At 39.1% G+C, this 22,393-nt stretch overlaps 1 protein-coding gene across 1 annotated transcript; it reads left to right on the top strand.

The window, feature by feature from the left end:
• Positions 1-9,501: 9,501 nt before the first annotated feature.
• On the top strand, positions 9,502-11,119 carry LOC122665373 (inositol-tetrakisphosphate 1-kinase 5-like). Its single transcript, XM_043861506.1, has one exon. It carries the CDS (start codon positions 9,681-9,683, stop codon positions 10,782-10,784), a length of 1,104 nt encoding a protein of 367 aa, XP_043717441.1. The 5' UTR covers positions 9,502-9,680; the 3' UTR covers positions 10,785-11,119.
• Positions 11,120-22,393: the final 11,274 nt, after the last annotated feature.

Here is a 22,393-nt window from a genome sequence, read left to right as displayed (position 1 = left end):
CAGTGCATGTCCTCCTATACACCTGTGAGAAGATGGACAGCAAACCCCTGCTCTTGTACAGCTCACAGCCTGATGTATGACTTGGATCCCAGGTAATCTCTCTCCTCCTTCAAGTGGTGGGACCCACCTCTGAAAAATCATATAAAAACCCATGGTGGGCATGTGGGGACAATACCCTAACCCAGGGTCAAACCCTTGTGCTTTTCCCCTTTGAATTCTGTTGCAGGAATTCTCTGGGCGATGGCACTGGGCGATGCAACAATGCCTAAAGACATCGCCCAGTGGCTGATTTTGCATATATTTAATTATTATAATTATGGGGACCACCCAACTTGACCACGGATACTCTCCACTGGTAGAGGGGACTTTGAGGGACCACCTCATATCCTTGGTTCAGTGTGGACCCCACCAGAGAGCCCTGAACTGGACAGAATCAGTTCCAAAAATCAGTTTTTAAAAGAGGGGACTGTTGCCAAATAGGCCTTAGTTGGCCTTTGGTTATAAATAGAAGGTTTTTGGGTTCATTTAGAACCCTTGGCAGAAATCAAATCCGAAAAAGAGAAGAGAGGAAAGAAAGGAGAGAAAGAAGAAGAAGGAGAAGAAGGAAGAAGGAAGGAGGAGGAGGGCTGCTGCCAGCTCCATCTCTGGCTGATCCAAGCCACTTCACAACCATTTTCAGGTATAGGAACCTCCCCCATACCTGTTGTACCTGTTCTTTCTTGGTGTTTGCTGTGTTTTGCAACCCTGGGCCGCCCAAAACAGCTTAGGTTTGCCTAGTCTTGGTCCAGATCAACCATGCAGACCTTGTGCATGGTAGATCTGAGCTTTTTGGTGAAAATCAATATTTGGTTTTGCTGTTCCCTTAGCCGAATTCTGGTTGAGCATGCATGCTCTGCCCAGATCCCCATCTGGTTGTTGGATTAAAGCCCAGACTGTAAGCTAGGTTTGCACTGACCTAACCCTAGGTGGGTACAGCCATGAAACCTTTTTTTGCATTCATTTCCAGCCTTGCATGTGGCTAGATTCCAAGATCTCAAACCTGCAAAACCCTGAACAGTATTCATCAGGATTATTTGGGCAGCCAGATCCAACCTAACTGGAACCCTGATGAAGGAAACAATGATACCATGGGATGGGTCACCACTAGGGCTACCCAACCCCCCAAACATGCAGAGGATCCATTAGACCCTTGGCCCTGCAAGGCCCAGAGCCATCGCCTAGTGAAGGAATCTTTTGATACAAAAGGGCAGAATTGTAATTTCCTATGGGATTTGATCCTTGGACACTATGGGATGTGGAAAATGACAAAATGACCTTCCCCCACATTTGTCCATATGTGAAAATTGGTTGGAACCCTAAGTGGGCCCCGCAGACAGCTGCGCCATGCTGTGCTTGATCATACTACACTGTCCTGAGTTGGACAGCAGTATGTTGTAATGTAAAATATATTGTGGACTAAATCTGACTTAGAGGCAGGTGTGGACATTGTAAATGACCAAATTGCCCCTGTGCCCTAGGCACTGGCCCATGCACCGAGACATGACCTAAGACCCAGTGCAAGGCCTGGTGTTTCCAAATAAGACCAACCAAACCCCGGGTCAACCCAGTACGATAGGGTAACCCTAGGACACCAGTTTAGGACCAATAACCAAATAAAACACTGTTTGATTTTGGTATCTAGGACTTAATCCCGTGCTCGAGGACAACAATCAAACAACAGCTGGAATTGAATCTGTGACTGAGTACCGAGAGCCAAGTACTGGTGAGTCAATGATACTATCTTATGTGCAAATGTAATTATGATCTGATGCCGGCTATTAATAATTGAATCTTGTCTATTATGCTATTTACATACTTATAATCAAAGTTACTCAAATCACTGCATAATGACTGTTGTTGATCAATAATGTGAAATGAAGTGAGTAGATCTTCAATCATTATACTTGATATTTTTCTTACCTATAAAATTTGTTTTGAAACATTATTTTAAATCTAGAATTTAGCTTTAGATTGAGATTTAACATGTCAAAAACATATTTCATTCATGCTTTTACTTAATTAAATTGTTCACACAGAATTGCTTGCAAGGAATGGTGATTTTCTTATGATTTAATTCACATATGTGTGTGTAAAATTTTTAATAATGTCATATTTATAGACTAATGAGTCCAATGCTTATTTGTTGATAGTATGATGAAGGTCTATGAATGATTCTTCTTGATTATAACCTAATGCATGATGTTTATGGATGATGCATAAAAATCTGATTTTGTTTAAGGTTTACCTTTCAATTTTCATTGATGTTATTGTTGGATAAGTGATTGTGAAGATTTTGCCCAATCTTCCCTATTATTGTTCTTCACTGTAAGCATTGATATGTTGATGAAAGTTACTGTTTTCACACTTTATTTTTATTCTTTTTAATATCATGTGTTAGAGTGGAATTGGGGAGTCATGACCCCCAAGTTTCGAACTTGGATGTATAACTTTAAATTATAAGCAAACCCTTGATTGTTATTTTGTTATTTACCGACATTGGTGAATATGTTAGGATAAGGATAAGTTGGCGAGTTTTTGAGCTATGAGCTTATCTTTATTGGAGTTACACGGACTACTAGTTAGAGGGAGATGATAAAAAACTCTCCAGAAGGGCATTGCTGGTAAGACCTTCGGGGGCTTTGACTTGGTTTGGGGCAAGTTTGATCACTAGTTTCTCCATTAGTTTCTTGATGTTGAGAGGAGACAGTGGTGTTGTAGTTGATCATAACTGGAGTTCATACGCCGCTATCATGAGGGCCTTGACCAGTGTATGGTAACTAGTTCATACTAGTCTATCAGGGAATGATGTGTTTTTTATATTACGTTCTTTTGATGCATCTTTTGTTGATTGTTACCATATATACTTTTCATTACGATAGTGGTGATAAGCAAATATAGTTATATCATTTTGTTTTGTTTTAGATCTATACATACATATTATTGTATGTCTTTACATTTTGTATTACTTGTGCATGTTTTCACACCCGTATAGTTGTTGTGGATTTACTTACTAAGCTTTTCCCAAAGCTTACCCTCACCACCTTTTAGATGAACAACTTTATGAATGCGAATCTAGATGTGAAGATGTAGAGGAGGAGGTCCAAGAGGATGAAGCGTTTGGATTAGAAGAGGACAACTACTATTAGAAACTTTGTACTTTTTTTCAATTTTAGAAGAATTTATAATTTGTTTGAGTCTAATTTAATTTTGAAAATTGTAACCTTTATTTTAAAATTTTAAGTTTAATTTGAAAATTGTAATAGCTTAGTTTAACTACCTTACTTTAGTTGACGTCTAAATCTATACATTTTAGATATGTGTTTGTGTTTTGGTTCTACTCCGGTTCATATCTCCTTGACATAAATGATCTTGTGGACCGTCAATGTCCCTAAACCGCTAGGGTGGTTTTGGAGGAGTTACATCTAGAGCTCAAAAATGGGCATTTTTATGGGCATTTTTGATTTTTTATGGATTTGGAATGCGATTCCTTCCATCTGTATCCTATTTTCATCATCACCAAGGGTGGTGGCCAAAATTCAATGTCTATTGATGCATCATCGACAATCCAGATCAAACCCAGCATCCAAGTACGAATTTGAGAGTGCACACACCCCTCTACATGTATAGATACAACCTCTCTCACGTTGAGGAGGGTCCGGTTCCCCTACTTCACTACTTAGTTGGTCTTTGATTCTTGCTTTGTCCTCAGTCACTTGCTCCACAGCCTTTGCCTATTGAGTTTACTACTTGGTCTTTAGACTTCAAGCTTTAAGATTATAGCTTAGAGTCATCATACTTGGTGATTTCGGTGCTTGACAACAAAGTGTAGCCTAAAGAAAGACAAGAAAAACCATCATAAGCGGTGATACTATCTCTACGTACCAATCCCTTGAGTCACAAAGGGGAGCCTCCACTTCTTCTGATTCGAACTACTCTTAACTAGGTAAATCTCCGTTCCTTTACTTGTTTTTGTCAGATTTATCAATCACCCTTTTATTTGTTGTGCATCTCTTAATGGTGTGTGATCCTATCTATCTAGATAGTGCTCACACACACACACACACACACACTCTTATTATTTTTTTAGTTGCATGTTCATCCTTATTCATAATCCCCATCCCCCATGCTGTCGTGCATTCATTGAATCTTTCATGTCTGTCTATCTATTATCTCTTCTCTTTCTTCTCATGCACCCCTCTTTTGGATAAAGTCCCGCATTCTTAATGACATGATGCTTTGATCTATTCTTCTATATTTGTTGTTCATGCAAGATACGTCATATTATGTTTATTGGATTTCTCCCCACTTTCATGTCTTCATTTCCTCTATACGTACATGTAATTTAGGCCTAAACCTTTCTATCACATTCTATAAGCCTTGTATGATATGATGTATTCACTGTAGATTCTATTAATTAGTATTTGCCTCTTCATTGTCACCATTCACATGCTTCGTATGTTGTAGCCTTTATTTTACTTTCCTGTATACTAATCTTTACCATGCAGCCAAGCCTCCAGGTATGTCTTCTTACCTTCACTTGTACATTTACCCTCAGTTTTACCATCTCTTGTACTTTACACTCCTTCCCCAACAGCATATTATACCATTACCAAACCAAGTAATAGAAAGACCGGCAAGTTCGGGCAAACATAGGTGCTTAATACCTTCTTCGAACCATTTTGACCCGTACGCAGACCAATGGACCAATCAGTCCCCAAAGAGCATCAAATGAGAGTCATTACATTCACATTCTGGGGCCTAGACTCTCCTTAAGGTGGCGACTCCCAACATTCAATTCACCTTTCTCTTCCGCCCAAAGAGGGTTGAGGTGGAGGACACGTGGCGATCACCTGTCATATCATTGCCCTCACAATATGATAAGTACTATTGCGCATTGGAGCGTTATTTGGAGCTTGAGTTTCTGGTCTGTTGTGTAAAGTCTGGCTTGAGCTCGTTAGAACTTGAGTCTAGGCCACTTGAACCACCATCCTCTCTTCACAAAATTTGTAAACATAAGTCTACTTTCTTGTAGTCTTAATTTAGATTGATTTTGATTTTTTGTGATTTTTAATCCTTTTTCTATTGAGCACGCGCCACTGCTACTTTAGTGGGGCAATGGTGTTGTGCACAGTTATATGACTTTCCAGACTAGTTTGTGTCTAACCTTTTGCATCGTACTATTCCTTAGAACGTAGGTTTTCTATCGTACACTTTCCGTAATTTTTACTATTATCTTAATATTTTTTCAATGATTTCTTTCTTTAATTAGGACAAAGTTTTCCTTTATTTTGAATCACCACTTTGTCTTCTTTTTTGGTTTTCCTCCTTTGTTAGGACCACTTCCGTGTTTTAGCACTGTTTTATTAGTTTTTCCCTTTTATTTTGGGTCATAGATTGATTCCCCACCTTTTTTTTTTTGCATTTTTCTCACTCTAGTTAATGTCTATAGTTTAAGGGTATTTTGGTAATATCTTGTGCACAAATTTATTTTCTTTAATCTTTTCATATGATATATGTCTTTCACCATGCTTACATCATTAGATATTCATGAGTGTAATGCTTGCCATGATTCCTATACTCTTTGATATTAATTGTTATGCTTGAATGCTATATTTGAGATGAATGGCAAACTTGTAATTTCCAGCATGTATGCTAATGATTATAGCATGTTTAACCTAGGTTTTCCCTTTGAATAATGCCATGTATGCCTTAAATTCCAATATACTAACCTTGACCTATGGTGTTTGGCCATTAACACATTGACCTATGGTAGATATCTGGTTTTTACCTGGTAGACCAGAATGCCTAACACCTTCCCCAAGCCTTAACTTGACACATATTTGATTGAATCAATTCAAATGGAGTCATTTGTTTAATAAGGATCCTAAACCTTAATCTAGGTGGCCAAAACCCGTTGTCCTCATAGGGAGGGGTGCTTTATGGTACAAATGTAAAACAAGAGAGTTAATCTCGTGACCTCCTAGGGGCATGCATTCTACTAGCAAGACACTGACCAACTGAGCAACCAGTTGTTCACTTCATAAGCTATTTGACTTGTATTATTTTAGATAACAAAATCTCATAAAGTTTATTTCACTGGCATCATTTGCCAAAGTTCCCTCTTTTTTTATTTATTTATGTTTTCTGGTGCAAGACCTACTATGGGGCCAGGTGTCAAGAGAGGGCCCAGGAGGGCCACTTACTGTTACACTACTTACTAGTTACTACTATTACTTAGGGTGGGGATAGGAGGGTTGTACACTCGACCTCTCCCTAGGCTTACACTAGACCTCCACTAGGTAGTTGCCACCGTTGAGCTAGAAGCTCATCCCCACCAAATGTTCCCTCATAATTGAATGATGTTTTAACTTTTTATGGTTGACATATATTTTGCAATCTATGGTTTGATATAGAGACAAAAAGCCTTGTATTCGTAGGGTTACCCTTCAATTATTGTCCTTAGATTTTACATCCTGATACATCCAAGATTCACCGAGCCAATCAGCGGCTGCCACGTGTCACAAAGCGACCCGAACCAAGGAGAACCAACCTGGGGTCCCACCCGGGCGCGGCCCACACCCAGATGCAGCCTCACCCAGGCATGGCCTGCACCCAGGCGCGGCCTCACCCAGGCGCGGCCACACCCAGGCACGGCCTGCACCCAGGTGCGGCCTGCACCCAGGCTCGGCCTCACCCAGGTGCGGCCTCACCCAAGGGCGGTTTGCACCCAGGCGTGGCATCATGGACCAGACGTGATGTACACGGACACCGAGGCCGCTCGTCTATGACCCAATCGTGTCACTACAGACTTATGCCACCACCAGGACTCTAGGCCACCACTTAGAAGTCACGTCACCCAGACGAATTCAAGCACCAATGACGTTCTCACCACACATGGGTATCTATCCGCTAAGAATCTTGATACCACCAGGACACTCCCTCCCGCGGGGAGATGACCAATCAGGATAGAGCCCTGTTACCCAAGGCCTCTATCCACTCAACGGCACACTCGCCATCAAACTGGGACTCTCCACACCGCCATATATTACTATAAAATGCAAGGTACACCACCCTTAGAGGGGACATCTAAACTCATATTGAATAATCACTATTCATATGTTTGCTCAGGAGATCTAACTTTGGCATCGGAGAGCCCTAGGCCGGAACCACACCGGTTCTCTCTGCTGACCCTTTGGTCCACTTGCAGGTGACGACACTCGCAGGACCGCTCGACGATTTCTTGATGCAACACATCCCCTCGTCATATTTTGTCAAGAGACATTCTCAGAAAATTGCGAGTCATGACATAAAAAATGTTATCTGATTACATTATCATACATAATTAGTCTAAACTTCAATAATAGAAGATCATCCTCTATTATTACAAGAACAAGATAAAATTTACCATCTTACAATCTCTCGTACCAAAGCATCACCTAGTTGATCTATAGGTCCAATAGAATTAAAACTAGACACCCCAAATCCTACAATTGAACCATATGCTTCCAAGATTTAGTTGTAACTAAAAATAGATGAAAAAGAAGTTATAGCTTGTAACTTTATTTTTTAGACAAAATTTTTCTTTCAATCATAGTGAATGAGAATCCATTTGCAGGCATAGGAGGGTATCGAAACGGATATGTTGGGACTAATACTAAAACTCTATTGTAGTTTATGAACCATCACTATACAATGAAGGAACACTTTCTTTTTATTTTTCTTATCCTTTTAATATATGTAAACTATTCTAATTATCTTTACATTATAATGTAGCATAAAATGAAACCCCCACGAATCACACGTGCATTTTCTTTTGGATGAAAAGAATTTGCCAACAAGTCAAATCAACAACCAAAATGATTTCTCAAGTGGGAGCCAACATAAAAGCACGCAAAGCATCTCTCTCTCTCAATCCCACACGGTCACACGGGATGGACACATCACCACCGTCAGCCATGTCTCTCCCAACCTCCCCCGGGTAGACGATACTGGAGAGTCAAACTGGAAAGGGATGGTATCTAAGGGTGTCAATTTGGGATCGGAATCGGGAACCATTCCAATACCGTTCCGCTAAAACCCGATACCGTCCCGTCCCATTAGTAAATAGGACGGTACTGGTATCTGATTTTGGTATCGAATGATAAATGGGACGGGACGGTTTTGGGACGGGATTTTCAACGGTACCAGTACCAAAATACCAATTAGGTACCGGATGGTATCGAAACTACTAGTATCGTTTAAAAAGAAAGAGTATATAAGATCTCTTTTTTTTTAAAAAAAAAAGAGTATAAGAATTACGACTCATTAGGGTTTCACTAATTGCCTTTTCAATACGAAGATGAACAACATGTCAATAGTCGTAGCTTGAAGTCTCTCCTCACATAATCTGCTACAGTGCTACTCCATCCTCCCTCCTCCCTCCTCCCTCCTCCCTCGACCAACTACACTTACCAGGTTCTTCCTTTTTGTACTTCGTACTTTGTACCATGCTACCATGTGACATGACCAACTACACTTACCAGGTTCTTCCTTTTTGTACTTCGTACTTTGTACCATACTACCATGTGACATGTGTGATAAATAGAGTTTTGTTTGGAAAAATCAAGGAAGAAACACAACGGGATTCTTCCATTTTGTAGGACTTCTCTAGATTTAAAAAAATGAGAAGCTCATTACATGTGATCTTAGGGAGTTTGAAGAAGTAAAACTATGATTTCATAATTTAAGTTGCTTTACAAAAAGCAGTAGACAACTTAGATTTCATGATAGTGAAAAAATTTCACAACACTAATAAACCCGCCTTGCTAGAAAAAATTAAACTTCTTCTCCCTTTTTCTATAGTGCCTAGAACCGTTTAAGAACCGATACCGTCTCGTCCCGTTAGTAATCAGGACTAGGATCTAGGTTTGGTCCCGTTAGCTAAATAGGACGGTACTGGAATTGACACTTTTGATACTGATACCGGTACCGTCCCGTCCCAAATACCGGGAACCGTCCCAATTGACACGCTTAATGGTATCCAAGTTTTTAACTAACGGCAGTGTCTCTCTCCCGTGAGCTTCTGGTTCACACAAAACTTCATCAGAAACTTATGCTTGTAAACTTCAGTTTCAAACCCATCCCAGCCGTTCATTCATCCGAAAAGAATCTGTCCGTTCATTCACACATTTAATGGTGCGGTGAGAATCTGAATAATATCTAAAGAATATGCCACGTGGACAGCGAGGAGTGAGGACCTTCCACGCCTGCTTAAGCTTAACCCTAGTTGTTACAAGTTACAAGGCACTTAGGTTCGAACCCTCGTCGAAGCTATAAATATGCAACCCTCCCTTTACCTCTTTGTCCAGTATTGTATTTTTCCTCTCTCTCTCTCTCCTTCTCTCAGCAGAAAAATAAGCCTCAAAATAATAATTCTCTCTCTATTTTTTTCGCTTTCGCTGCTCTCTCCTTCTCGCTCTCGGCGAGTGTCTCCGTCTCTCATTCGTTCTGATTCGATTGCAAAACAAAACCCTAATTTCTTTTTGTTTTTCATTCTTGGAGATCCAGATTTTGAATCTGGTTTTGATTTTATTGAGTTTTGGTATGAGCTTTCATGCATTTCTCACATTTTGGGCATTGCAAATAGAGGGTTTTAAAGGAGGATGTCAGGGTTCGCTGTAGGTTACGCTTTAGCGCCGAAGAAACAGCAGAGCTTTATCCAGGCTTCTTTGGTGAATCTTGCGAAGCAACGTGGTATTGATCTTATCCGTATCGATACGGATAGGCCTCTGTTAGATCAAGGTCCTTTCGATTTGATTCTTCACAAGTTATCTGGTGAGGAATGGAAGAAGCAGCTTGAGGAGTACTCGTATAAGAACCCTAATGTCTTTATAATTGATCCTCCGGTGGCCATCGAAAGGCTTCATAATCGAATTTCTATGCTCCAGGTGGTTTCTGAATTGGATATTCCTCAGAAGAATGAGACGTTCGGAATACCTAAACAGATTGTGATCTACAATTCAGGTGCATTGTTGGATCCGGCCTCACTGGAGGAGCTGAGGTTTCCGGTGATTGCAAAGCCCCTCGTTGCTGATGGTAGTGCCAAGTCGCACAAGATGTCGCTCGTGTTCAACCGTGATGGGTTGAACAAATTGAAACCACCGATCGTTCTGCAAGAATTTGTGAATCATGGTGGAGTCATCTTTAAGGTTTATGTTGTTGGGGACTACGTGAAATGCGTGAAGAGGAAGTCATTGCCTGATGTCACGGAAGAGAAATTGGAGAGTTTGGAGAGCTCATTGTCGTTCTCGCAGGTATCTAATTTGACTACTCAGGAAAGGAATGACGATAACTATTATGAGACCATGCATTTGGATGATACTGAGATACCGCCACTGAGTATCATTACTGATATTGCTAGAGGGTTGAGACAGGCCATGCGTTTGCATCTTTTCAACTTCGATGTCATTAGGGATTCAAGAGTTGGGAACCATTACCTTGTGATTGACATTAATTACTTCCCTGGATATGCTAAGATGCCCTCGTATGAGACTGTTTTGACAGACTTCTTTTGCGAATTGCTTCACAAGAAGAAGAAACAATCAGGAGGTTTGGACAAGGAAGAGACCCCAGCAGTAAATCCTCTGCTCTGCAACAAGGAAGAAAGAAAGCTTGTAAGCAATACTTGTTGCAATGATGGTGATGAGGGGGCCCTCCCTGTTCCTTCTTTAACCAGGGAAGGATCTGAGAGCACCGTCCAAATCTGAGCAACGTCCAACTCCCCGAGTAAGTTTACATGCATGTGGAGCTTGCTGAGCGAGCATTTGGAAGGCACTTACGCACCGAGATGGATTGATGCAAGCTGGAGGTCTAATTGCAATGGATAGGTTGAAAGCTTCAGATTTACACTTCTCAAGAGCTTTTTTGTTTTTGGGTGTTCTATTTTCATCTTGTATATTCTTCCATGTGCCAGAAATAGGAATTTCTCAAATACTAAGTTTTGTGTTTTTTCAGGTTTCGTAGTTCCATGCTTTGAAAAGTTCTTGCTAGTTTTGGCATCCTTTAATTCATGGAATTTTCCATTTTATCCATTACATTTTATGCTTTCTTTGTTTTTAATTTTTTCTTTATTTCCTTGGCATTGAATCATAGCCTAATAAATTTATGGCTGTCTTTGCTCCACCCATTTTTTGGTTAATTCTTGCTACGGATTCCTTAACATAATTGCTTCTAATGAATTGATGTTTGCAACTTGGTGCATGGATTTTGCCATATCGTCATTGATTGCTTTCATATATATGCTTTCTCCATATGCATGTAGGTATACAAAGTGCGTGAGCAAGCTCATAAGGATGTAATTATATGTGGGTTTAGCTGGATTAAGTTATTCTTGCTATTTTAAACACACATTACTTCACATGCTTAGCTGGATTAATTTCATTTTGGCTATTTGTGCATTATTTTAATTGTGACAGAGCTTTTGTGCCATAGAGTGCTCTTGCTTGATAGAGACTGTTGCAAAAGGCTTGCTAATGGAGGTATGTTGTTTGCTGGATGGACTTGCATGTTTTGTTGATTGTGGATCCATATTGAGTTTGTAGGGTTAGTTTAAATTTGAGAGGATCTCATATGCTTTGCGAATATTAGTTTCTTTGATAAGTTTTTTTTTTTTTTTTTTTGGTTTTTGGTGCCGAAAATGATGAATGATCATTTCTTTCTGCTTTTCTTTTTATCAATTCTTCTTTTGTGCTCAAACTGCATTTATGTGTGTCAATGACAATTTAAAGTTAGCTGTGAGTGACTTGTATTTAATTAGCCTTCAGGTTAGTGGGTATGTTGCTGTTTCCTTCGCATGATGTTTGGCGCTGTCTTTGATTTCCATTTGCATTTCTGTGGTCCAGCTATTCTGGAGAGTCATGGTTCAACTGTTAGACATCAAGTTTTTTAGTCAGTCCTATCTCTACTCAGCTTTATGTGCAATGGGGCCATAATTGATAGTGCTATTTGTGGGATGTGAATGGTTGTAAATTTCTCTCATGCACTTGGGATGTAGGAGTAAGGCGGCCTAAGGGTTCAACCATTTTAAGATTAAATGAAGGATTAATGTATGCAGAAATCAAGTGGGTACTTTAGTTCAGGTATGCTGAATCTGATTCAGTTCTGGATTATATCAAACATGTAGTTTGTAGAAGTGATTTTTTTTTGGCTTATGGACTCGGACACTAGCAGAGATATTGGATTTTATACCCCATAGTATTATTGGAAATTGTTGGGAAGGCTAATTTGAAAGGTATGGCTTTTGTAGAAGATGATATAAATGGAGTTAAGAAGGATTCACATCTTTTCTCCAAGGGCTGGCATTGCAAAACCTGGTTAGGTTAGCTGTTATCTGTAATGGCTATTTAATTACCCAAAGCTGTGAACTAATAGCGTACAAAGATCTAAAACAGCAGGTCTCAAAACCCATTCAAAAGAGTAATATCAGCAACCTGGTCAAAGGATGATCATATCTGGTTGAAACTCTGATCACAAGGCCTACTAGGTGTGAGGAATGAGTTGCCAAAATTAGAAGTGAATTTGACAGTTAGATATTGGAATTAACAGAAAACAACAATTAAAGTGAAGAAATAGCAAATGTTAACAAAATAGAAAGTGGGGAAACAAAATAGCAACCAAGGAACAAAGTAAGATGTAGAAGGAGAAAGCAGAAGAAATAGAAACCAAGACAAGTATGTTGCTGCCGCAGGACATTGAGTCGGACAATGAGCTGAGACTAATAGGTGAATTGATGGATTGATGTGGTGGCTATTCCTGCACTGTGGTACGATCTTAAACTGAGAATAAGTTCAGCAGGAAGTTAGTGGGCAGAATAACAAATAAGATTGAAACAGAATTGGAGAAATAAATTGATATACGCTAGGTGTAAGAGGAGTAGATATGACCTAGACTAACATCTCAGTAGTCCAACTTGGCATCCCATTCAGGGCTTCACTGCATCTCAATTCTCACAACAAAGTAACTCTGAATCTCACAGAAATCAGCAAGCATAAGCTTACCAAATTGTTTAAATCGTTTGGGGTAGTGTGATCCCCTTCTTTTTATTTATAACTTCAATGAAATAAGCAAAATAAGAAACTCCCTATGTATATGGAGGTTGGAATCCCTTACAACCTAAGCTTTTTGCAAAAGAAAAACTCTTTTAGAACTTAACAAATAGAAAGTATGGTTAGATTGTAGCATATCTATCCAACCGTTCTAGAAACACCTACTAAAATAAAGAATACAACTTACTAAAATAGAAACTAATACTAATGTGTATAGGCCTTAAATTCCTAATATTTGGGCTTTATAGAATTGGTCTGTTACAATAGAAAACCCAAAAATACTAAGCCCAGGGCCCATATAAGCCATTTGACACTCAAAATTAAACATATTGGTCCTGTCCAATGGTTTGGTTTGCTGCTGTTCTTGTTCATCTAAATTGCATTAATCTGGTAACCGAAGAAAAAATTACTTCTTAAAAAAAGGAATACATTTGCAAGAGTTTACATGCTGAAATATTTGAAAATTTACTAGGTACGAATTCCAATTTTTGCCTTCTTTAGCTTTTATTGTTTTTCAGGTGATGGGGATTCTTGTCTTGTAGGGGGTTTGAAGACGATGAAAAATAAAAAAAGACGAAATGAACAGAAGCTCTGATAACGATAAACTGCAGGATTATATAAGATTAGAAATATAGAGAAGCACAATAAGGTCTAGAGGACCTTAAGTAAGGAGAAGAACAAGAATCTAGATTAAAGGAGAGAATTTTATTATTATTTTATTCACCAAAAAAAAAAAAGGACAGAATTTATTCTGAGGATACAACTTAACTGAACTTAAGGATGTATCTGTTGTCACCTCATATATGCTTTCATGCCTTTTCTCAGCACTTGAACACATCCAATTTTGCCTATTTCTTTCCATCTTACTAGTGTATTTCTTAATCCTTCTTGCATATTGAGAATTATCCCAATTCACTGTCTCTCAACTTTCACCTATTACTACTGGACCTAGTTCATGGGGGATGCATTTGTAACTTTTTGTATATTTTTTTATTGGCCAATATGGATTCCCCATGGCATTCCTGGACTAATAGCCATCTTTTAACAGTTACCTTCTGTTTTAGTGGAGCATGTTGGCCACTCTGCTCTCCAGAAGCTCTTTTCACTCCATGCACCTTGCTCAAATTTATGACCGACATCCTCTTAAATCCATCACTTCATAGGTATCATTGAATATGATAAATGTTGCTTTGGCTTCTGTTGAATAGGATCCCTACCCAAGATTCTCATATGACTGTAGGAGTTGACTGTTGAAGTTCAAATTGCCAATAAAAAATAAAGGTTTTTATTTGAGTATTTACAGCTCTGATATAAAGAGTGCTGACACCTCTGCTGTGTTGTCCCTCTTCCCACCCAATTTAAAGTAAAGAAAAAAGTGGTCAAGAAATATCAATAATGCCAATAAAACTGAAATTAGGTGAAACAACTTTGGCCTATTGAACAGATATGCAATATAGTGGTCTCTCCCCTCCCCACCCCACCCCACCCCACCCCACCCCACCCAAAAAAAGGAAAAACAAAGAACCAAATATAAAAAATACAGCTGTCAAGGCATCACCAAGGGAACAACAGGCAATTTGTAGAAAAGTTGGCTAATAGCCATCCTTTTAACTTTGGCTTTGATGCCCAAAGTGACCAGTTGCATTGTGAATCACAGTTCCCAGACCCAGAAGAGGAAAGAAACATACCTCAAATATGGAAAATGTACTTGGCACTCACCTTGGTACCATGCCAACTATGTACAAAATAAAGACTAAGGTTGTTGGCTATCTTATCTAAGGAGCTCCACTGGCTAAATTAGATTGGTGGGGCTCACAGGGAAAGGGTTCCTCATGCTTGTTTGCATTAACTTGCCATTTTAAAATTTAAAATTTCTTCCTGGTGTCATTGTGGTTATTAAATTATGTTATGCACTTGCCTTTTGCAGTGGTCAAGAGTTTCCTCAGTATGTACTATTGTGCTTTGGATTTTTTTGGAGCTGTATGCATGGCACATGGAGGACTAGAATATCTCTTTTAGATTCTGTGTCCTACAGACTTAGGTTTGTGACAACAACTAAGATTGCAATGTTAACTACTGAAAGAAATGTAGCAACATCTGATATACAAAGTTTCTTTCAGGTTTTTGAGCAAAATTGTAGGTCAATTACCATTTTAATTTCTAGATGACAGCTTCACTTTGCTAGGACATTGGGTATGGAAAAAGTTGAAAAGCTGTTGCCTTACATTCTAGGTGATGAAATATTCACTTGATGCTTTGCCTGGTAAGAAAAGTTGTAATTATATTTTAACTGATATTGAAAAAGTCTTCCAGAAAAGAGGAAAGGGGGGGGGGGGGGTTGGTTTCCAACAAGAGGGACTTGGACTTCTACTGATTGGTTGGTGCCTGGAGCCCTTCCCTCAAATAAGATGCAAGTTCATGTATTATATTTTGGCATTTAGAAAGTCATTGCTAACATCTTCACTACTGGTACTGAAAAGATCATAGCATGAAAAAGGAAAGCTGGAGGTATGAGTAGTGAACGAGGCCTGAAATCTTGGCTGGGAGTATAGGTCAAAGCAGAAGAGCTAACTCAGTGATTTCAGCCTGATGGTTTGTTGCTTCAGTAGCTTTTGTGAATTATTAGTTTCCATGAACAAAAAGAGATTGCATTTTCTTTTGGTTTATTTGATCTTTGGGAGGCATCTGCATAATTTGAGATGACTAAGTAGTTGGGTTATAGAGTGGATTATATTTGTTTTGGTAATGGAATACTATTATTGTCTGGGCCATAGAATGGAGACAATATTACGAAGTTGGAGATCCACATAAACTACTGAAAGTTGGAATACAGTTGTTAGGGATGAGCTTTCCTCACTTTATTGATGGTATGGTGGGGCATCCTCTTTGTATTCTAGGGGTTGTTTTGATTCTCTTCGGTTTGACTGAGTAATGATGTAAGAGGCTTGTGAATTTTGATTCCAACTGTATTCTTCAAGACCAAATAATTATAATCTGGACATATCTTCTGTATGGATTGATTTGGAGGAGACGTGGTGGATCCATATGACATATTTTCTTTTCGTCTAGAATTTCAAGTTGTACAAGAGAGAATTTACTTAAGGTTGGAGAGAATCTATCTTGATGAGTCTGGACGACAATTTGAGGAATTTTTTGGAGTCAACCAACCATTGACCTGGTTTGATCGTGCGAATGCTTATTTTTGACTAGTTGATATGACTTATTGAACGGTAGATGAAAGATCAAGAACACGACCCAACGATGATGAAGGATGAAGTAACACCAACCGTTATCGTTGAAGAGCAACTTAGGAAGGAGCATAAATTGGTTAATCTTTTGATTGTTCAAACCAGTCAAAATTGTTCTTTCAAGTTGTGTATCCAAAAATGAACTTCCTGTTGCTGATTTTATACCGTTGGATCGTGGATTGTTAGTAGATTTCCCTAGATCGAAAAGATCCTCTACTTTAAAACTCAAGGGTGATTCTTTCAAGCAATAATGCAGGACCTCCAGTCCAAAAATTGGTTGGTCCTACTTTAATGGAGTAAATATAATGGAAAACTAGTTTTTTGTCAAGGAGTTGTCATTTTCTCTGCTTCTCAAAATAAGGGGGTAGAGTTGTCTTTTCATATGGAGAGGAGAGAGATATATTCATGGGAGTGCTGGTGTAGGCCACACTCTTGGACAGACTTCAGAGTTCTTTTTCCCATATTAGTTAGTGGTGGGGCCATTAGAGAGTAGTTTAAGATTTATCTAGTACTAATTGTTATAAGGATTTTGTAGGACCCATTCTTAGCTGGTTGAGTGGGGTTTTTAATAGTTTAGCAAATTAAGCGCCCTAGTATAGTTTACTTATTTGAAGAAATTACATATTGGTAAAAAGAAAACTTATCAATCTTGTAGCTCCTACGTCCAGACTCAAGAGTGCCTTGAAGGTTCGGTTCTAACACTATCGAAGTAAAAAATCACATCCATGTTGATGATGTTCGTGTGCACTCTGTCATTACTCATTAGCCCTTGTGCTGGCGCAAGAGCTACAAGCTTAGATAATAAGATCTTATCTCTTTTTATATTTTATTTTAGGGAAAAAGTTTTTTCTCTCTCCTCCCCCTGTGAAAAGACACCTTTACGCCCTTGTTTTAAGAAGGAGAGAGATAGACACATGGGAGTGCTGGTGTAGACCACACTCCCGTACAGAAAACTGCATCCCTTTATTTTAATCCTTGTCTAATCTTATGGGTTTTGCATATTGAAACCAAAGAATTGTCCGAAAAGCACGGGTGAGGGTAGCATCTCAGGAAGAACAAATTCTTTGGGAATATTAATTTTTTTCTTTTTTTGGTAGCAAGTCTCTTTACTCTGGTAGTTTCTTGTTAAAGTTGATTTTTTTTCTTCTGGAGCTTTGCACTTCTCTCTTGTGGAACAATCTTGTGTCTTTCTTTAGTTCTTTTAATACATGAGAAGGAGAATATGATTTGATGCCAAGCAGAGCAGACAATTGAGAACATGCTTTAACACTCTTTGCTTTACCAAAAACCAAAAACCAAAAAAAAAAAGAAAAAAAAAGAAAAAAAAAAGAAAAAAAGAGGAGGTTAACACTTTTTGACTACGTGAACATAGATAGTTTGATGCTTAGCACACAATGGACAGAACCTGATACGCAGATAACCCTAATACCTACTTCCTATATTTATTCTGGCTTATCTAATATGATCTTTTAATGAAGTACTTTTTAACTATATTTTGGATTCTAATTTGCTCCATGCATTGTATATATTATTGTAGAGATCAGGATTATCCTCCTGATTAGTCACTCTCACTATATCTGGATTAACTTAAGAGGACAAATAATAGATAGCTTTTTGGGCTATTTTATGCTTTGTTTTGATAGCCGCCTTGGTGATTATTGACCTAATTGCTTCATTCTGTTATTAGTTTCTTTAATTGGTGCCTTTGCCTCGGTTTGTATATCCTAATTCTTAAACCATGTCGGGTGCAAATCATCCACTAATTAAATCTTTATTAGTATGAAAGTGACAGGCATATCCAGAGGTTAAAAGATTACCTCTGAGAGAGATACTTAGATCTAATTGGATCTCTGTTTGTATTGTTATTTCCAAACTTTGATAAGATATGTGTTGTTTCCTTTGCATATTTAATTAGTGATGGACGATCAATTACGTGTATAACTCTGACTCACCTTGAAGTCATTTTTCATTTTCCCTACACCAAAAAAAGAAAGCTAGTATTTTTTGGTAATAAGAAATGGAGAAATTTTCTCCGGGTGGGGGGAGGGGGAGTGTACTCCAGCACCTAGACACATGGGGGGCAAAATCACCACTTCCCCCATGAAAGGTGGTAATGATTGTTAAGGAAGTACACATGGCCCTAGACTCTCCAAGCATACAAAGATGTTTTGATGATAACAAATAAGACCATCCTTGGACTAATGCTTGTGTTATAAGTGTTTTAGATTCAAAGCATAGCACCAAGTGAAGGGGAGCGTATACAAATACAAGAGCATACACAAGAAGAGATATTTCAAGACTTGGAAGATAATCCTTGGAAGATTGAAGACTATGTGCAAGCTTTGAAAAGCTTTGAAGAATTTGTTTTAATACTTACGTATTTTTTTCTTTTGAGTCACATTTGATGTAATGCACACACGCGCGCATGCATCCATGTAGAATGTCCCTAGGAGGTAATTAAGACCCCTATGACATATGCCCATTTGGGTTTGGAAACCCCAAACCTAAGCTTTAATAGAATTGGACCTATTTACAATTAAATTGCCCAATCCGGCATACCGGTTCCAGATCCGGCATACCGGATTAATGGGAAATCTCAGGAAAAAGGAACCAGTAGCTTGGTTAAGCAAGCTGGATCAGAATCCAGCATACCGGATCCTGAGAACCTGCAAAGTGCCCTGATCTGGCATACCGGATTCCCATCCGGCATACAGGATCAATACTGGACCTTTATAATTTGATCGTTACTCCTATGTTTTAAATGGAAGTTAGGTGATCCAACATACCGGATTTTCATCCAGCATACCGGATTATTTATAGACTGTGGAATCCGACCCTTAATTGGATTCCTAATTAGTTCTAAGCTCTTGGCCTATAAATACCCTCTTGATTAGTGCTCTAAACACTACAATCAATCATAATCAAGAGTTCTTAAAAGTCAATTACTCCCAAGTGAGATTATATGCTCAAATTCAAGGAAGCTCAATCTCACCTTGCTCCCTTCATTTACATTCGCATTCAAGCTTTATTGTTTGAAAGGTAGCATTCATTTTCACTAAGGTCTGAGGTAATACTGAACCCCTTAGTGTTTATTTTCAACTTTACATTAGTTGGTTGAGTCCTCTTGCTCGAAATCAAGAGGAGTTCTCTTGCTCATTATCTCAAGAGTAGTCTTTGAGTCCTCTTGCTCATTTCTCAAGAGTAGTTGTACGAGTCCTCTTGCTCTTACTCAAGATTCTTATAGTGTAATTCTCTCTAAGTTGAGAGGAGTGGACGTAAGCACGTGTTGGCCGAACCACTATAAATCTTTGTGTCTTTCTTCTTACTCTAATTATTGTCTAATTATTGATTGTCTTTATATTTTGTGTTAATTTTCGCATTTATTTTTTAATCTTCAAACCTTCACTTATTCACCCCCTCTAGGTGAATTCACAATGATTGTAGGTACCGTGGCCTTAAGATACGGATGGGATCTGTTGGGTTTTCGTGGTCCCTTGGAGACTAGGGCTTGTGGATGGCATCACATCTTGATGTATCAATCATAAGGGGTTGGGGTTATGCTTCATAAATTAAAATAAATGGAATCGTTACCTAGGATTTGGGCCTAGGACCCAATGGGTGTAGCCCCATCCGAGGTGAACGGAAAAGGCTATATGATTTCATATGGTCTGGTCAGGCATTCTATGCAAGTGGTTAGATTACGTGCGTGGGAAGATATTAGCACCCTATCATGTCTGATTAAACCGATTTTTCTATTAAATACTAGATTTAGAAAATTCTTCCATAATAACATATCCTATACCAACATGCAATATTATATTATGATGCATCAAACATAAGAAAGAAGAACACAAATAATTTACAATGTACATTAAAGTGAACTACTTTAATGGTCTACATTGTGTCAGAAATAATAAGAAAAAAAGAGACAAATACATGTCAAGAAACAAAATAAATAAAATAAAGGAAAATGTACCAAATATGAAATATATGATGTCCCACGGCTCAGATGATTTCCGTTATTCAGAATTCGGGCAGAGTAACGACTATATATAGGATTTTTGTTACTCGAACTTGGACAGAGTAACGGTTATGCATGAGACCTTCATTATTTGTATGCGGACAGAATAACATTTGTATTGAAAGCTTCTTCGTTATCTGTATGCAGATAGAATAACGATTGTAATGAAGGCTTTTTCGTTATCTGTATGCAGACAGAATAATAGCTGAGGTGAAGGTTAGAATTCGGGGCTGGAAAGATTACTCCTCAAGAGAGATAATCGACGGATGATCGTAGCTAACAAAAGGGGAACTAAAAGGGATGTGGGAAGGCTCAAAAGGAGAAAAAATAGGAGAAAAATGGAGGGTGGAACCCGTCCACGGGTTCCTCTAGCTTGAAAATGAGGGTGGGGGTCACCCCTATTTATAGGAGTAATCTGGTCATTCGTGGCACCGTGGAAGCCTTCCATACTTTTTTGCGGCGTCGTGGTTCTAGCATCTCTTGATTTTGGGCTTTTTGGGTTTTCAAGGGTTTTCCTAGTTTTTCTCTCCCTTGGAACTCTTCATAAAATTTTCTGTCGAGGGCTTCACCTCCTACACCCCCAGGCAGAGGGACTGCCTTCTCCTTACAACCCCACAGCCAGTTACCAGGCTAGTGGGACCACCGTGGTCGGGTAAGGTGAACAGTACTTCCTTCAGCATTGGATAAAAGGATCTTATAAATCATTTTTAAGGATATGAGGGTGATATGGCATGGGTGCTAGGGTAAGAGTCCTTCTTGGGAGAGATACTGATGTTTGTTCATGTCTTGCTGTCATCATCGCCGGGGGTGACAAAATTCAGTGTCTACAGTTTACCTATTATATCCATACCCAAACCCCTACTAATTTGGACTTGTGTGTAGGTCCGGAACTCAACTGTGTCGGTGACCTCTAGGCCATCACCATTAAACCGACGCACAAGATCATTGGTTGATCGAATGGTAAATCTGTTGTGGAAAGATTCCTCGATAGGGATAGAGGAAGGTTCATCGACGAGTGGAAAGCAGTTGACCTCCCTCCATGCATATGTCAAGGATGTGAAGGATTTCGAGGAAAGTACACAAAACCTCCCTTTTTGGATGAATGAGGGTACGTACTCTAACTACCATTACAGATACCTCCCCTAATAATTTATATTCCATTCATACCCATTCACGCCCCCCTTTTATGTATAAACATCTATGAGAAAAATTCCCAAGCCTTGGAGATCAAACCAGTAGGATTTGACCCCTGCGGATGATGGTAGGATAGCCTGTGGACGACGTAGTACATGATCCGCAGCATCATCCGCAGAGCCTAAAACAGCCCAGATTTGTGATTTTGTTGTTGGGTCACTTAGGCCCAAGCCTAGGGCTCAACCCCAAGCTAATATAAATGATTTATGACCTAATTGACCTAATTGACCTAACTAAACCCTAGGATGGTTGACCTAAGACCTATTTGGATTCTTATGTATTTTAAGCACATTCTAAACCTTAGAGTAACACCCCAAACAAACACATCCTTGAACCCTTAGCCAAATTAGGTAAAACCCTAGCCTCCTCCTCATTTCTCTCAGTTCCAACACTTGAGAATAGAGAGAACATGGAGAGATAAGTTAGAAAAGAAAAGAAGGAAGAAGAAGGAGAAAGGAAGAAGAAGGAAGAGGAAGGGAAGCCCCAACCACCATTGGAGCTGCCTTTGAGCTTTATCCTTCATCTCAGCCACTGAACAACCATCCTTGAACCTTGGACCTTGTGGTAAGAAAGGATTGCAACTCAACTTCAGCTTAGAAGACCCTCCTTTTGTTGTTTCTAGCTAACCCCCATTGTAAGCAACCTAACCTATGTAAGTAATTTCCATTAGGAATTGATTGAGACTTATCCAATCTTTAGCCAAACCATAGGGCTTCTTGCCTCACTATATTTAAACCTTCTATTGGGTGTTAATAACACCAATTGTTGACTCCACATGGTTGGATCCCAACCCCAAGACCAAACCACCA

Source organism: Telopea speciosissima, chromosome 6, assembly GCF_018873765.1.
Source record: "Telopea speciosissima isolate NSW1024214 ecotype Mountain lineage chromosome 6, Tspe_v1, whole genome shotgun sequence".
NCBI lineage: Eukaryota > Viridiplantae > Streptophyta > Magnoliopsida > Proteales > Proteaceae > Telopea > Telopea speciosissima.
This window is presented reverse-complemented; position numbering and strand designations above follow the sequence as displayed.

Excerpts from the sequence above, each read along its gene's own strand:
- LOC122665373 (XM_043861506.1), top strand. The coding sequence starts at position 9,681 with ATGTCAGGGTTCGCTGTAGGTTACGCTTTAGCGCCGAAGAAACAGCAG.